Source organism: Emys orbicularis, chromosome 9, assembly GCF_028017835.1.
Source record: "Emys orbicularis isolate rEmyOrb1 chromosome 9, rEmyOrb1.hap1, whole genome shotgun sequence".
Taxonomy (NCBI): Eukaryota; Metazoa; Chordata; order Testudines; family Emydidae; genus Emys; species Emys orbicularis.
In genome coordinates, this window is record NC_088691.1 from 43235278 (window position 1) to 43252989 (window position 17712).

Sequence of the window (17712 nt, forward strand, 5' to 3'; positions counted from 1 at the left end):
GTGCTGTTTCCACACAACTGTAAGTTAATTTTTTTAATCCATTTATCTACTTCCAAAAGTACCCATTCATCATCAATAATCCTACGCTGTACCACCACACCCTGGAGCCAAACCCTCTACATTCCCAACTTAACTCCTCCACAAACATGCCTTCACTCCGAAAAAGCAAGTGCATGCTGGAAAAGTTAACAAATCCAGGTTCTTGCAGACTAAATGAAGACAGACATTTTAAGACATTATAAAAGCTGAGAACCTCTAAGGAAAAATACCCTGCTAGTGTTTCAATTTAAAATGGAGAAGGAGATGCTCTAGATGGAGTTAATGGTTATATGCAGCTGTATCAAATAAGGAGAGATGTCCTGCTTTTCTTTGGTGAACAGAAACAAAAACCATTTAAAAAAAGAAAGCAAGGCCTCTTCTACAGCTTAAACTGTTTGCCCATGAGGAACCGACATTTCACAGTGGAACTTCATGCATTGCGGCTCTTAAAATACGTCAAAAGACATCCAGGGTGTCAGAAAAAGCCTGGAAACAGTATACCGAAAATCTACTAAGTCTTGTCTAAGGCCGCTGCAAACACCAGCACCAGGCTATCATGGTGAGGACTAGTTGCTGGGTTCTCTAAGCAGAAGATACTTTCTATCAAGTACCTGTAATAGGTTTGCTTCCACACCTTCATTAACAAGCTCAGAAAGTACTGGATAAACATTTCAGAGGGAACCATCTCCAGGTGCCTTGAAAGATCTGCTTTGTGGACCTGGTCTGTCTCCAAAGTGAAACAAGGCCATAACCAAATTGATATTAACACTTTATCATCTGCAGGAGTGTTATTCCCTCTGCCTTCACCTCCAGTAAAAATATAATTGTATTCAGAAGATTCTTCCATCTGTCAGAATTTCACTCCTGATCATCATCAGCAGCAGCCCCTTTGTCTCTAACAGGCCTTGCAGACTACTGCACTGATGCTGTGCGCAGGCCAGCCAAATCTGCTTGATTCTGTTGACATGTCAGTTGAATGTCAAAGCCAGCATCAAGAGAATCTCCAACTGCTTCAGAATAATTGAGGCACAAGCTCCAATTCAAACACTCTTGCAGTGTCAAGGGTTCCTAATACTGTCAGGACAAGATACTAGTTGTGACTGCAGTATAGAAACCTTTATAGAATAAAATGTAGTGGCGTTGGCACGAAATCTTTGGTGCAAGCTGTGATAAATGGGGGTGGGGGGAGAAGAGCTACCTTTTATGGACAGACAGACAGCCCGTTAGCTATAAAATCCCTGTTACTAGCTGTTCTCCACTTGCTTTACCTGTAGAGGGTTAAAAAGTCTGACTAGATGCATAGGTAAAGGGAAGTGAGTGGGCACCGGGTCAAAAGAGCCAATGGGAAGGCTAGAACTTTTTAAACTTGAAACAAGACTCCCCTTTTGTCTGTCTGTTGTTGTTATCCGGAGAGAGGAGACAGAGCAAAACAGGGCTGAAGCTATGCTGTAAAAAGCTGTGAACCAGTTATGAAAATCACCAGATCATACCTAAAACTACTCAATTTGAAACCCCAGATATGTAAGTAGATCAGAAAATGTCTAAAAAGACGTGATTAAAGCTTGTGGACTCCTCTGTGCTAACCCCAAATGCTTTTGTTTTGCTTGTAACCTTTAAGCTGGATCTCAAGAAAACCATTCTTGATGCTTAATTATAATTGCTCTTTTTAAATCTAGCAATAGCCTAAATTCTAGATGTATTTTCTTTCTTTTTGTTTTTAATAAAATTTCCCTTTAAGGATTGGGAGTTTTAAGGATAAGAGGTTTGTGCATATGTTGTTTAATTAGCTGGTGGCAACAGCTGATTTCCTATGTTCTTCTTTCTCAGCTCTTCCCCAGATGGGGGGTGAAGGGGCTTGAGGGTACCCCACAGGGAGGAATTCACAAGTGCTCCTTCCTGGGTAAAAAGGGATTTTTTTGCATTTGGGTGGTGGCAGCATCTACCCATCCAAGGTCAGATAAAAGCTGTAACCTTGGGAGTTTGATACCAGCCTGGAGTGGCCAGTATTAATTTTTAGAATCCTTGCAGGCTCCCACTCTGCACTCAAAGTGCCAGAGTGGGGAATCAGCCTTGACACAAGCAAAGCAGTATGGTTAAATGAAGACATCACTCTGAACACATTCTTTTGTCTATTTCTGTCAAATAACTGGTACACCAACTCACTAGCAATTCAGGCCTGGGTCCCTAGAGATGTCAGGTGCTTGCTGCCAGAAGTAGATAGAGCCAGTTGCATACCTGCAATCAAAGAGACACTTCTCCCTAGACTACAGAAGTAGTAATGTCTTGTTCAACGAAGCTTTGGTACAAAACACAAGACTGACACATTAAAGTTGACCTGCAAAACTTTGATGAGTATTTCTAACAGCTCCCATATTTTTTCAAGTCCTAATCTCTTCTCCCACCCCACTTTTTTTTTTTTTTTAATTTGGCTGTTATGCCTCCTTGAAGTTTGCCTTTTGGATACACCCCACTGGCCTCAGCAACTTGTTGAACTTCCTTTTCTGTGAAACAGTGACAGTCTAAATCCTACAGACACGTCAATCACTGACTAATCAGAGCTCCTTCTAGTCTCGAAGCTTTATCCCCTCCATGCTTTCTATATTGAGAGGTAGCAATATAACCTAAACAACGTAATAACTTTAAACAAAGGCTATAGCAATATATATGCAAAGAGTATGATGGAGAGGGGAATGCTGTTTGAAACAATTCTGCATGTCAGCAGAGGGCAGATTTTAAATCCCTTTCATTTGTGTTTTTCAGTGAGGAGGGGGGTCAGAGACACTATTTTCAGTTTCAAAGGTCATGAAGACATGGGTTTTGACAAAATAACTAAAAAGCAGCAGTGGATCTTCATGAACCATAAGAAAAAGTAAAAATGAACTCAAAAAAGTTTTGCAGATCACTTCTGAGGCACAAAGTGCACTGAAGTCTCAACTACTGCTGTCACCAACACCCTAGCTCTCACTGACTTATTTTAAAAAGATGTCAAAGTTGAGCTCCAGGACCTCTCACCAAACCAACAAAGACTTCATATGAAGCTGGGACGCACAACTCCAGTTGATTCAAGGGCTGAAGTCTTCAGGAACTTCTCAGCTACCTTCTCAGTGAATTTACAGGAAGCATGAGAGGAAGCCGGAAGAGCTTTCAGGCACCCCATCCAAGACTTGACTGCTTACACTGATATCTGAGAGGCAGCCTAACAGCCAAGCCTATCACACTTCATTCCTAGGTACAGGATACAGCAGTCATGCTTGTCTTTGACGGACATGGTCCAACCACATTTAGAACACTTCTTAAAGCTAGTGGGCTTTGTCTTTTCCAGACCTGAAAGAGAAAACAGGAGTCATCTATGCAAACTGAAGTACAGTCCTAATGAGTCAACCAACTCACACGGTGCCAAGGAACAAGAAAAGAGAACTGATGTGCTAACAGATACAGAAAGCTGCTCAAGGCACAAGTTTTCCAATGCCAGCAAAGAAGCAACACCACCAACTGCTGATTATTTTCCTCTTTTAAATGAAACTAGGATTCAAAGTAGCAGACAATTAAAATGAAATCCTGTGGCAGAAGAAACTAATGAGGTGTTAAGAAACAGACAGCTATAGGGCCTGAATTAGCAGGAACAGTAATGCTAAAGAGCTCCTTCACCTGCCAGAGAAAGAAAGAAACTGGCTGCTGAAGCAACAGGAGATGCTGGTGTTCCATAGCAGGAGCTGGCACAAGACAGCCCCTGCTGGAAACAACAACTTTAGAAAGCTGAACTGAAGGAACTCCAGCACTGGAGCACAGACCCACGTGTGGGAATCTGTGATGATGGACCTCTTAGCAGAAGTGCAATATCAAAAGCAACACAACTCTTGCTAGATGGTCTTGATACATTTGTAGCTGTTTTTTGGGGGGGGAGGATAGGAAGGGGGGAAGAGTTCTTGACTGGAAGTCAGTCTTGATATTCAGAAGTGCCAAACTAGTAAATTGACAACAGGATCCAAGAATGCTTTCCCCAGCCCGATTTACATTTATTTGTTGAGGACATTATGACCTCTTCTTTTGAATATGCGGTTGACATTCATCCATGCTTCCCCCCCACCCTCAGGGGTGGGTTGCTGGGATGTGCTCTTAGAGCTACTACTGAAGACCATTTGGAAACTTCAGCTGGTGCACACTATGGCTGTCCACTCACTTGGGCTGTGCTTCAAGACCATGCCAGCTTGCAATACATAGCTGAGGGAAATTCAAGATGTTGGCTTTGATTTTTAAGCCCTACATAGTTTGTGTCCTAGCTACCTTAGGGCCTGATCCTGTTCCAATGAGCTACATGAGAGTTTTATCACTGAGCAGACCCTCAGAGGCCACCTCTCCTCTCCTAGCCCAAAGTTGATATCACCTGGAATGCTCAGGTTGCTCAGCCTTTTGATCTATACATCTAGGGGATGGGGGAAGAGTATTTTTATATGAAGTTAAAGAGTCCTCAACTACAGAACTAATTTCCCTGCCCCACAAACTGGTCCAATAACACATCCAGAGTTTGTTAGGCCTTGTAGAAAGGTTACCTGTATATACAGACTTTTGTCTGAAGGGCTATTTGGAGAAGCTGATGTTCTGCTGGGGCCTAAAAGAATTTGACTCCTTCACGATAAGCCAGGTTGTTAAGTGATAAGTTTCTTAAGTGTTTTTTAAGCTTTGCATATGTAAAAAGGGTTGATCATTTAATAAAAATACACTTGTGTGCCTCAGTCCTCTCCTTCTCTCACTCCAACATAAAAGTCAGAAAATTTGACCCAAAAATTGAGTTCAGGAGAGAAAAGATTATATGACCTGGACTCTAGTAGCATGTATAAAAATCATCAATCTTGAGCAATAGTAAAAACACTCTTGTCCTAAGACCCCAGGTATCATTTTAAACAAAAACTGAACAGCCAGGCATTAAATGACTTTTTCTCTTAATATCCCTTGGAAGGTTGCAATACTGAACACTTACAGAATCTCCACCATACACACTGGAAATATGTTTTTTGCTGATAGGTCTCCTTATCCAGAAACATACCTTTATCATCTGCATCATAAACATCCATGACAGAAGGGGAAGTAAATGCCTCTCCTGAGAATGATTTGGGGGGAGGGAGGGGGAGGGGAGAAGAGAGAGAGAGTGAGCGCGGACTAGGAATTCAATCAAGGTCCTCCCTGTTTATTGGCTGACTGAACTCTAGAGTCAGTATTACTTACCTTTAATTTGTAATTTGCTTGTATCTTGTTCAGGTCAACCATATTAAAGAAATCTTCACTCCAATACATACTGAAGTTACTTCAGAAGAGTTATAAGGGCACAATAACGGCAGACTACATATTCTGCTGCATTCTAAATGGCCCAGTATGGGACTCACCTGCTTTGAACAGATGCACTTGGTGGAGGAAATCCCATATGTTATAGTTATTTGATCACAGTGATGACAATTCTCTACATATAAATGACCACATGCAAGCTAGCTCCACTCGGTGTATTTTGTAAACAGAATTAGGGATTAAATTCCACAGAGGCTTTTCTAGGACAAATATCTTGCATAGGCATCTACCCTACATATTTTGAAAAGTTTGTAAGGGCACAATATAACTGTTAGAGACTTTTCCTGCACATACTTACAGTGCACCCTTTTAAACACACAAGATATGGTACAATTTTAAAATAACTGTGAGGCAAGCAAGGGTTCTCTTCTATGCACAAATATTCTCATACACTGAGGGCCGATCTATACTACCGCAGTAAATTGATCTAACTTACACAACTTCAGTTATGTGAATATGTTACATGAGTATGTTATTTAGATTTCTGTATTTTATTTACAAATTCTACTATATGTAACTACTGTCTTTAGACAAAAGCAATGTAGGACAGTCTACTTGAATTTTTTTTTGCTGACTAACTCTTAAAATTCAGTTTCTGATAAAGTTTATTTAAATAACAGGTTTCAGAGTGGTAGCTGAATCAGCAAAAACAACAAGGAGTCCTTGTGGCACCTTAGAGACTAACATTTATTTGGGCATAAGCTTTCGTGGGCTAGAATCCACTTCATCAGATGCATGGAGTGGAAAATACAGTAGCAGGTATAAATACACAGCACATGAAAAGATGGGACCTCCTGGGTCACTGAGTCCAGCCCCTGCTATGACTGGTAACCCTGCCATATAATTCTGTTCAGAAGTTTATCAAACTTAATAAGAGGATACGTGGTTTCCCCACCACCACTCCTATTGGGAAGCTCACTCATTCCAGAACCTCACTCCTCTGATGGTTAGAAACCTTCTTCTAATTTCTAGACTAAACTTATTCACAGCCAGTTTATACCCATTTGTTCTTGGGCCAACACTGTCCTTTGGCTTAAATAACTCTTCTCCCTCCCTGGCATTTACACGATGATGTATTCATAGAAAGCAGTCATATTCCCTCTCAGACTCCATTTTGTTAGGCTTTACAAGCCAAGCTATTGTAGTCTCCTCTTATAAGATAGACCCTCCATTCCACTGATCATCTCAGAAGCCCTTTCCTGCACCTGTTCCAGCTGGATTTCATCTTTCTTGAAAATGGTGACCAGATGAGGTCTTACCAGAGGAAAATGGCATTAATACTTCCCTATCTCCAGAGGTAACATGTAACTGTTGACAATGGGGGGGGAGGGCACAATTTAAAAGTCCGAGGGAAGGTGGGGGCATGTGACCAGCCCATGCGTTGCCTCTGGGTGCAGGAACCTGCCAGTCCCACCAGCTCCCATGAGGCTGGGGCTGCAGGAGCAGGGAGCACATACTACCAGGCCAGCCTGGGCCCCTGGCAGGGAATTCACAGCAACAAAGTTTCTCCCCAGAGCTCCCGAGCCCTAGTGGACCCCTCAGCAAGGGGAGGGGCAGAAGCAATGTCCCTAACTCAGGCTGAGCACAGGGAACCTACTCCCAGCGCCTTCCTAAGTGACCTGCGCCCAGCCTGGGGCCACCCTGCTCCACTAATTAGGTGCCTGGACCCTGGAGAAGATGCACATGTAAGGTGAGGTGGTGGCCTTGGGGGGAATAGGGGGTAAGTGGGAGAGGGCAGTGGGGTGAGAAGAGGGGGTGGGGGGGAATTTGGGACATAAAGGGCTGCAGCGGCCAGAGAAAGAGGTGACTTTCTCCAGCTCCAGGGCTGTGGCTGCTGGGGAGAGACAGCCCTCCTTCCCAGCCTCAGCTCTGTGGCAGGGAGAGAACCCCCCTCCTTCCCAGCCTCAGCTTGGGGGCTGCCACGGCAGGGGAGAGAAGGAGAGACCCCCCTCCTTCCCAGCCCCAGCTTGGGGGCTGCCACAGCAGGGGAGAGAGAAGACACATCCATTGAATTAGAAAGGTAAGACTACTGATGTTAAAATATGAGTTATTTGCTTTTATGTGTAGAACAAAAAAACAATTATCAAGGTTTTTTTTTAATATAGCACTTTTATCCAAAGCACTTTACAATAGTTAGCTAACGGTACAGACAACATTTGGAAAGATCATTAAGTGGTCCACCGAGACCCTCAGCAATTTTCAAGTGGTCCACGGAAAAAAAGTTTGAGAACCACTGTTCTAGAATAACAGAAACTCAGTAGAGTGTTTCTGGTCACATCTCATCCTGTTCAATCAAAATTGTGGGTTTCCATCTCCTTTGCTGTACTTTATACATACACAAATTCCAAGACCAGAAAGGACCGTTGTGATCCTAGACTGCACTCCTGTACAGCACAGACCATAGACACCCCCAAAATAACCCCCACAGCAGATCTTTTAGAAAAACATCCAATCTGTAGTTAAAAATTGCCAGTGATGGAGAATCCACCACGACCCTTGGTCAGCTATTCCAATGGTTAATTATGTTCACTTAAAAATGTATACCTTATTTCCAGTCTGAATTTGTCTAGCTTCAACTTCCAGCCATTGTATTGTGTTATACCTTTCTCTACTAGATTGAAGAGCCTATTATTAAATATTTGTTCCCCATGTAAATATTTATAGACTGTAATCAAGTCACTCCTTCCCTTCTCTTTATTAAGCTAAGTGGATTGAGCTCTCTGAGTTTCACCACTATAAGGTATGTTTTCCAATCCGTTTTAAATTCTTGTGGCTCTTCTCTGATTGAACTCCCTCCAATTGATAATATCCTTCTTGAATTGTGGGTACCAGAACTGGACACGGGATTCCAGCAGTGGTCACACCATTGCCAAATACAGAGGTAAAATAACCCCTCTACTCCTACTCAAGATCCCCATTTATGCACCAAAGGATTACAGTAGCGCTTTCGGACAGTGTCACATTGGGAGCTCATGTTCAACTGATTATCCACCATGATGCTCAAATCTTTTTCACAGTCACTGCTTCCCAGGATAGAGTCCCCCATTCTGTAAATACAGCCTACATTATTGGTTCCTAGATGTACACATTTTAAAATGCACACTGCTTGCTTGCGCCCACTTTACCAGGCAATCCAGATTGTTCTGTATCAGTGACCTATTCTCTTCATTATTCACTACTCCCCAAATTTTTGGGTCACCTGCAAACTTTATCAGTGATTATTTCATGTTTTCTTCCAGGTAAAATGTTAAAAATGTTAAATAGTGTAAGGCCAAGAACCAATCCCTGCGGTGGCCCAACTGGAAACACACCCACTCAATGATAAGTTCCCATTTACAATTACATTTTGAGACCTATCAACCATTTTTTAATCCATTTCATGTGTGCCGTGTTAATTTTATATCATTCTAGGTATTTTTTTAATTCAAAATGTTATGCGGTACTAAGGCAAACGCCTTAGAGAAGTCTAAGTATTTTACATCAATGCTATTACTTTTATCAACCAAACTTGTAATCTCATCCAAAAAAAATATATATAAAATTAGTTTGACAGGATCAATTTTCTAGAAACCCATGTTAATCTGCATTACCTTCCTTTAGTTCTTGATTAAGCATAGTTCAATGTCAGACTGACAGGCCTATAACTACCCTGGTCATCTTGTTTACCCTTTTTAAATATTGGCAAAACATTAGCTTTTTTCCTGTCTTCTGACACTTCCCCAGCGTCCCAAGACTTATTGTAAATCAACATCAATGGTCCAGCAAGTTCCTCAGCCAGTTCTGTTAGAACTGTTGGATGCAAGTTATCTGAAGTTGCTGATTTAAAAATGTCCAATTTTAATAGCTTCTGTCTAACATGCTCCAGAGATACCAGTGGAATGTTGAGTGTTATTATTGCAATATAATGAGACGATTCATCTGTTTTTCCCCTCAAATACAGAAAAGAAATATTTATTGAACACTTCAGCCTTTACTGCATTATTATTGCTAATTCTACCATTTCCATCTAGTAATGGACTAATACCATTTTCAGGATTATTTTTGTACCTAATGTATTCAAAAAACTCCTTCATATAGTCCTTAATTCTGCAAGCCATAGATTTCTCCTTGTGTCCCTTGGCTTCCCTTACCAATTTACTAGAATTCCAAACTTCTGATTTATAATCATTACTATCAAGAATATAAAATTATTTTTAGATGCCTTCACTTCCCCTCTAAACCAGGTTGGCTTTTTAACCAGTACAGCCTTCCTCCTCAATTTTGGCTTTTTGAGCATCTAGGAAGGTGTTCTCTACTTATTCCCAATTATCATTCACATTTTTCTGGATGAATTTTTCAGCTGATTTGGCTCAACTGTTTTCAGCTTTGTGAAATGGCCCTATTAAAACACCAAATATATATATATTACTGGTCTGGACTTTATTCTGCCTGCACATTATAAATGTGATCAAGTCATGATCACCTGTACCTAAGCTACTGTTAATTTTGAATTCTGTGATCAGTTCCTCTTTATTGATAATTGCCCTGTTCATTCCTTCTGAAGCATCTGGCACTAGCCACCATCAGAAGACAGGACTTTGGGCTAGACAGAGCAATGGTCTGACCCTGGATGGCTGTTCTTATGTGTTAAGACAAAGTCTAAAAGAATTCCCCACTGTGGGCTGCAACACTTTTTGAGTTGGGAAATTTTCATCTATAACACTGACAAATTCCAAGGATGTTTTAGTATTAGCAGGATGAGACCTCCAGCACACGTCACTCAAACTGAAGTCTCCCATCATTACACAGCTTTCTTCCCCCACCCAAGCACATTGTAGATAGGTGTGTAAGGGTACGTCTACACTTACCGGAGGGTCCGGCGGCAGGCAATCGATGTTCTGGGATCGATCCCGGAAGTGCTCGCCGTCGACGCCGGTACTCCAGCTCGGCGAGAGGAGTACGCGGCATCGACGGGGGAGCCTGCCTGCCGCGTCTGGACCCGCGGTAAGTTCGGACTAAGGTACTTCGAATTCAGCTACATTATTAACGTAGCTGAATTTGCGTACCTTAGTCCGAAGTGGGGGCTTAGTGGGGACCAGGCCTAAGGAAGTGGTCATCCTGCTCCCTAGAGTGATTTCATGGTCTGTAGTTGACACAACTAATATCCCATAACTTTATATTATCTATTATAGAAATACCAAAGCAAGTCTATGATAATTTAAGTCTCAACTGTCCTGGAATTTTAATTTCTGGTCTAAAATATTGAGACTTTTGCCAAACGAGGTGACCCACACGCACCACTCAATTATGTTAAAGATACAAAATAGCTGGCTAGTGAACGTGCACACTACTTTCAGTGTCTTATCAGAAGCTCTCTTGCTGGAAACAATTCACAGAGCTCTGAAAAAAATGGATCTTTACTACAAGAAGGGGATTTTGAGAGAGTTGAGCGCTCTGGGACAAGCTGCCAATAAATCTGTAAACTTTATTTGGTCATGGCAAGAAGAGTTACATAGCTAGGTAGGCCTGAGGGGCACTTAGGCCTGCAAAACACAAGGAATAACACATGCACACACAAAAAAAAGGCCTTTCAGAAGCAAGCCCCCACAGAAGCAGCCAAGGCTGAGAACATAAGAGAAAAAAAAGCCTGAATGAATACCCATTTGGGTGGTGCACATAGGATATGCTTGCTGGGCATTTTGGGTACAGGTGTAAAGGAAAAGCAGGTACATAGGGCTGAACTGAGACAGTCTCAAATCCCAAGCACCACGACTTAGGTTCCCCTGCAGCCCTGTGTTGTGGCACTGCCCCCCTCCTCCCGCTGCACCAGGAGTTAGGAAGGACGGGGGCCTTTCCCAAACAAGCAGCAACACGATGAGAGAGAGGCCCCTTTCCATCGGCAAGCAGCAGGAGTGCAACCCCAGGACTGACCCCAACAGCCAGCAAAGGGCTGTGCGATGAACACATGGCTCACAGCCGGGGGCATCTCATCCTGCTCCGAGCTATCCTTTCGGGCTGCCTGCAGACTCAGGCACACGCCTCCGCCTCAACGGTGCTCAAGGCCTCTGTCCGAGCAGTGACCCCAGCCCATCGCTTCGGGCACGAGGCCCCAGGCAAGGCCTCTCTTCCCGGCTCTCACCCAGCCTGAGTGGGCCGGGCGTGCGCGCCCACCCAGCACGGACAGCGGGGCGATGCTCCTGCCAAGCACCCTCCCCTGGGCCTCATTCACCCCCCCAGAGCCCAGGGAACCCGGTCCGGAGCCTCGCGCCCCCAGGGACACATACACCACGCTTATACCCGGGGCGAAGCGGGCCAGCCGCCCTCCGGGGCCAACTCCCTCCAGGCCCCTCCGCTCCAACTGGTCCCTCACCTGCCGCCCGCCGGGCCGTGCCGCCCCGATACTCCTTATACATCCGCAGCACGCCCGGTAGCTCCTCAGCCTGCGCCCCGCACAGGCCGCAGAGACAGCCCCGCCCCAAAGCGGCCTGCCCCGCCTCCCATTGGCCACCGCTCTCCGGGAGCGCGCTGTGTGCCCGGAGGCATGTTGGGCATGGTAGTTTCTTGGGGAGGCACTCGTTCTCTGATTGGCCGTCAGGACTCCGGATGCGAGGCCTTCTGGGTAACGTAGGCTGTAGTGGCTGGACCCAGAGCGGACTGTGTAGAGAACTGTACTAGGTTTGGCCGAGCGCGCCGTTAGGCCGCTGCAGACCAGCCCGCCCTGCAAGTCCCAACGGGCCCGCGCATCTCCCGCAGCCTGCCGGGCCCGCGCATCTCCTGCAGCCTGCCTGCCCCGCGGCGCACAAGGCGCCGGCCGGCCTGAGCGGGGGTGTCTGAGCGGAGAGCGCCCGACGGGGTCGCCGCAGGCCCGTTACAAAGGAATGTACAAAGCCTCTGACAGGACCATCGTAGCTCCGCGTGACCAGGGCGTGCCTGGAAACCATGGCGACGGTCGCAGATCCAACCTCAGTGAAGGTTGCCATAGCAGCCAGAGTATCCGGAGAACATTCAGGGCATATGGGCTGGAGCTAGGGGTGCTCCAGTGGTTTCCATCGATGCAGGGTTTACAGTTTGGGTCAATGGCTGTCAGCACCTCACTGTACAGATTGTTCCAGCACCCTTTTGTCAGGGGACCTCCTAAGCACCCAACTTCAGGGCATGCCAGACAGGGCTGAACCCCTATTGCTTCTGCCCCCCAGCATGCCATTAGGGCACCGTCTCTACCTGGACGCATGCTTTTGTGCCAGTAATACTTTATAATAGCCTACCAGTTTTACTCACCCTTCAAGTCAGGCGCATGGCATCTTACAATTCTTCATTACATTCTTTATGTTAATTTGATTATCATAATAGTCCAATGCTAATAATAATAAATCATGAGGCGGCAGAAGGCAGTCTGTCCCTGGTTACAGTTCCAACAAGCTGCACTTATAATGCCCTACTTTAAGGCTATATCCTTGGCTTGCAAAATTGGTTTCACCTTAAGGTTACTGGGTTTACTCTGAATGTCAAAGTAGAATGTTTCTACGAAATTTGAAAAATATTAAACTGGTTTTGAGTTCAGAAGTGCTGAAGCACCCTCGCTCTATGCACCAACATGACTGGAGATAAAGAAAAGTCTGTAGTAATCAGTAAATCCCAACACCCACACTGCTTTGGCAAGTTGACTATAGAGTTGCCTGTGGAATATGAATTCAACAAGAAAGCATGGGTGAACTCTGAGCTTTTTGAAAAACAGTTACAAAGATTTGATCGCAGATTGCTACTAGAGGGATGTACAATTCTGTTTGTGGATAATGCCCCTTCCCCCCCTCCCTCTCAAATTCACAAACATTAAACTCTGCTTTTCAGCTAGGGTTGCCAACTTTCTACTTTCTGAAAACCAGACCCTCCCCTTCCCCACCTCTTCCCCCCAAGGCCCCGCCCCATGCTCACTCCTCTCCCCCCTCCTTCTCGCTCAATCCTCTTCACTTCCCTCCCACTCCCAGCTGGGCTCCCTCTGCTCCAGAGCTGGTATGGGAGCTGCAGCCTGACATTAAGCCTGCTGCATGGCTGCCCACAGGATGCAGACAGGATGGCCCTGCCTCAGCAGGGGCTGCCCTGGGTTGATGACCCAGGACCTCCCTCCCCCCGCCCTTAGTAATCAGACTTTTGGTGTCCAGTCAGTACATCTGACCAGACACTGACAGGTCCCCTTTTCAGCCGGACTTTTAGTCAAAAACTAGACACCTGGCAACCTTAGTTAGAACCAATGGATGCTGGGGTAATTCAAGCCCTAAAACTGAAATTTCAGAAAAGGCAAATTCAATTTATTCTTCATCAAATGGATCTGATGCAACTTCGAGTCCAATGCTTTTGAAAATGGTTTCACTCTTGGATACAATATATTGGTTTCATCAAGCGTGGAGTGAAACTGAGCCACACACCATCAAAAAAATGCTTTGCTAAATGCGAATTCACCCTTGCCAAGTCAACTGCGGATTCACCAAATGAAGACATTGGTCCAGAAGATGAACATGAGCCCCCTCTTGTGGTAATTAACATGCCACAAAATCTTTTTGGTGTGCAGATTGAGAAGACGAACCAGATTGATGAGAACCTTGCAACAGGTGAGGAGGTCACAAACTGGTCACAGCAAAACTCCTAAAAAGTTTCAAGCCATGTGACGACACTCACAGTGACACAAGAGCAGATGATGATGATGATGATGATGAAGAAGGGGATAGCAATGGTGCCTCTGAACTCCCGGGAAGAATCATTTCTATGCCTGAAGCCAAACAAGGGACTAAGTAACTAAGGTGCAACTCTTATTGAAAGGACTTGTGCTCCTAAATCACGTAGGCTCCTGTAAAAATCCCTCCCTGGGAGGCTTTCTGAAAGATACGCTCTAGTCCTTGTGGCACTTTAGAGACTAACAAATTCGGGCATAAGCTTTCATGGCCTAAAACCCACTTAATCAGATGCATGAAGTGGAACATACAGTAGGGAGGTATATGAAAAGATGGGAGTTGCCATATCAAGTGGGGGGCCTGTCTTGTAGTAGGTACCCAGAAGTCACCTACTATAAGACAGGCCCAACAAATTTTTTAGAGATATCCTATCTCCTAGAACTGGAAGGGACCTTGAAAAGTCATCAAGTCCAGCCCCCTGCCTTCACTAGCAGGACCAAGTAATGATTTTGCTGCAGATCCCTAAGTGGCCCCCTCAAGGATTGAACTCACAACCCTGGGTTTAGTAGGCCAATGCTCAAACCACTGAACTATCCCTCACCCTGAAGAAAGAAAGTAACAGAACGCCACTAGCCATCACCTACAGCCCCCAATTAAAACCTCTCCAGCTCATCATCAAGGACCTACAACCTATCCTGAAGGACGATCCCTCGCTCTCACAGACCTTGGGAGACAGGCCAGTCCTTGCTTACAGACAGCCCCCCAACCTGAAGCAAATACCAGCAACTACACAACAAAAACACTAACCCAGGAACCAAACCCTGCAACAAACCTTGGTGCCAACTATGTCCACATATCTATTCAAGGGACACCATCATAGGACCTAACCACATCAGCCACACAATCAGGGGCTTGTTCACCTGCACATATACCAATGTGATATATGCCATCATGTGCCAGCAATGCCCCTCTGCCATGTACATTGGCCAAACCGGACAGTCTCTACGCCAGGGGTTCTCAAACTGGGGGTCGGGACTCCTCAGGGGGGTTACGAGGTTATTACATGGGGGGTTGCGAGCTGTCAGCCTCAACCCCAAACCCTGCTTTGCCTCCAGCATTTATAATGGTGTTAAATATATAAAAAAGTATTAATTTATATGGGGGGGGGTCGCACTCAGAGGCTTGCTATGTGAAAGGGGTCACCAGTACAAAAGTTTGAGAACCACTGCTCTACGCTAAAGAATAAATGGACACAAATCTGACATCAGGAATTATAACATTCAAAAAACAGTAGGAGAACACTTCAATCTCCGTGGTCACTCAATAATAGACTTAAAAGTGGCAGTTCAACAAAAAAAACTTCAAAAACAGTCTCCAGTGAGAAACTGCAGAACTGGAATTAATTTGCAAACTGGACACCATCAAATTAGGCCTGAATAGAGACTGGGAGTGGATGGGTCACTATAGAAACTAAATCAATTTGTTAGTCTCTAAGGTGCCGCAAGTACTCCTTGTTTTTACAAAAACTAATTTCCCCTTGCTAAATACTCACCTTCTTGTCAACTGTTTCAAATGGGCCACCTTGTTTACACTGGCCTAATTAACACTAGAAAAGTGATTTCCACTCCTTGTCAACTGTTGAGAATTGCCTACTTCCAACTTAAATTGAATTGGCTCATTAGCACTGACCCTCCACTTGGTAAGGAAACTCCCATTTTTCATATGCTGTGTATTTATACCTCCCTACTGTATGTTCCACTCCATGCATCTGATGAAGTGGGTTTTAGCCCACGAAAGCTTATGCCCAAATACATTTGTTAGTTGCTAAAGTGCCACAAGGACTTCTCATTGTTTTTCCTTTAATAGCCTGTATGTTTTCCCATAGAATCTACTTATACTATATACTGTAATTGTATTTAATTAAGACCTTTGTCTTTACAGTTCAGTTCAACTAAGGTCCTCTGGTCAGGTTTCAGATGACAATTGTAGTCTGATGACTAAATTTCCTTTGCAGTTTCAGTTCAATTAACAGTCTTCTTCACTGCCCATCCAAAAAACTGTTCTGGAATATTGCAGTACACTGTTAAACAGTTGCCAGATCCCTCTTAAGTAGGGTGGAGAAACTCCTATATAGAGTTTATTTAGGAGTAATTTAAATTCTTTGGGCTACCTCAAGATAAAAAGCATTGAATATAAGCAAGGCATTATTGATATTGTCATTGTACTTTTAATTTTGTAACAAGAGGCTTAGAAATCTGTTTTATCCTTTTAAGTAAGTGATAGGAAGTTCCTATCTGGATCCCAACAGATTAATTTCTATTCTTAATTTGAAAATCCAGGTTATGCTACAATTGTACCAAACCTTTTCAGTGCACCAAATGCTTTGAAAAACTATCATTCTTCTGCACTGAAAAAGGTTATGTACATTTCGGATGCCTTCTCAAATAGCCTGGATCTGCTCTGCACCCACCAACCAATAGCTCCCCCGTACCTCTGTATTCCCAGAGTTCAGTACATTCAGGGTGTCCGGTGCTCAATTCTGAGGAAGGCTGTAGACATACCGGATTGATGAGGTACCTGGCTTACCACCATGGATAGCTCCTCAGGGCATGATTTAACAGCTTCAGTGGAGGCAGATAAGAAGGTTCTTCCAGCCTCTAATAAGCCTCAGTATAGGCTTGGAGGAATTTGTTGTTTCATCTTGTCTGTTTCCACCTTCATTTTTCTCTATCAGTGCTTGAGTTTCTGCACCTCTTTATCAGCTCCAGGAGCCAGAAAAGCCAGGGGATCTGTGTGGGCTTTGGGGAAGAAAGGGTCATTTGGGGGCTGACATGTCAGTGGCCAAGGCCGGTGTAGAATGGTAATGATCCACTAAGTCCTTGACTCCTCATCCTCATCCTGTCACTGGGTGCTGCTCTCCTTTAGCAAGTTTTGAAATTTGGTGGAGTCCATGAGCCTTCCTGGTAGAATCAGGAATATTGGTCTTTGTTTCCTTGGGGGCTGGCAAGGCTCTGACCATGGCATTAATGAGGTGATAGTCTGTCCATGACCATGCCTGAGGTGTGATTACAACTGGGCAGGAAATGGTTTTCCCAGCCTGTGAACATTTTAAGATACTGAAAAATCTTTGTTTCCCTAACTGGGACAAAGAGTTGAAATCTAAACAAAAAAGTGAAATAATTTTTTTTAAATGGTTCAGATCTATTTAAATGTTTCATTTTGATAATTTTGAAACATACCATTTTGATTTCAACCATTTTAAATTTAATACAGCTATATATTAGAATTTTTAGCTAATTATAGTTAAACAAATCATTGTTTCAAACCAGAAAAAACAGATTTTTTTTATTTTGAAAATGTCAAAATGAAACATTTCAACTATTTCTGAAACGTTGTTCCAAAATATTTTTGAGTAGAAATATTGGTCAGAACCAATCCTTTCCTGTGAAAAGTTTTAGTTTTGACAAATCGGCGTTTTCTGATGGAAAAACATTTCACTGAAGAATTCCCAACCAGCTCTAATTGCGATCTTCTCGATCTTGACATCTAGGCTGAAGATCTGGTCCAGGGTATGATCAGCTGTATGGGTTGGACCAGAGATAAACTGTGGGAGTCTTGACTCCAGTACCTCCCTCTGGGGGTGCTGAAGCCCTCTTTCTCACTGGTGGTAGGCAGCTAGCTAAAGGGT

General features: G+C 44.0%; 1 protein-coding gene across 1 annotated transcript in view; it reads right to left on the minus strand.

Annotated features, from left to right (window-relative positions):
* Positions 1-11822, minus strand: part of ENOX2 (ecto-NOX disulfide-thiol exchanger 2) — a 132587-nt gene extending 120765 nt beyond the window's left edge. The window contains exon 1 of the mRNA XM_065410746.1: positions 11729-11822. Coding sequence (XP_065266818.1) covers positions 11729-11771 — 43 coding nt within the window. The 5' untranslated portion in view covers positions 11772-11822. The remainder of the gene's footprint in view (positions 1-11728) is intronic.
* Positions 11823-17712: the final 5890 nt, after the last annotated feature.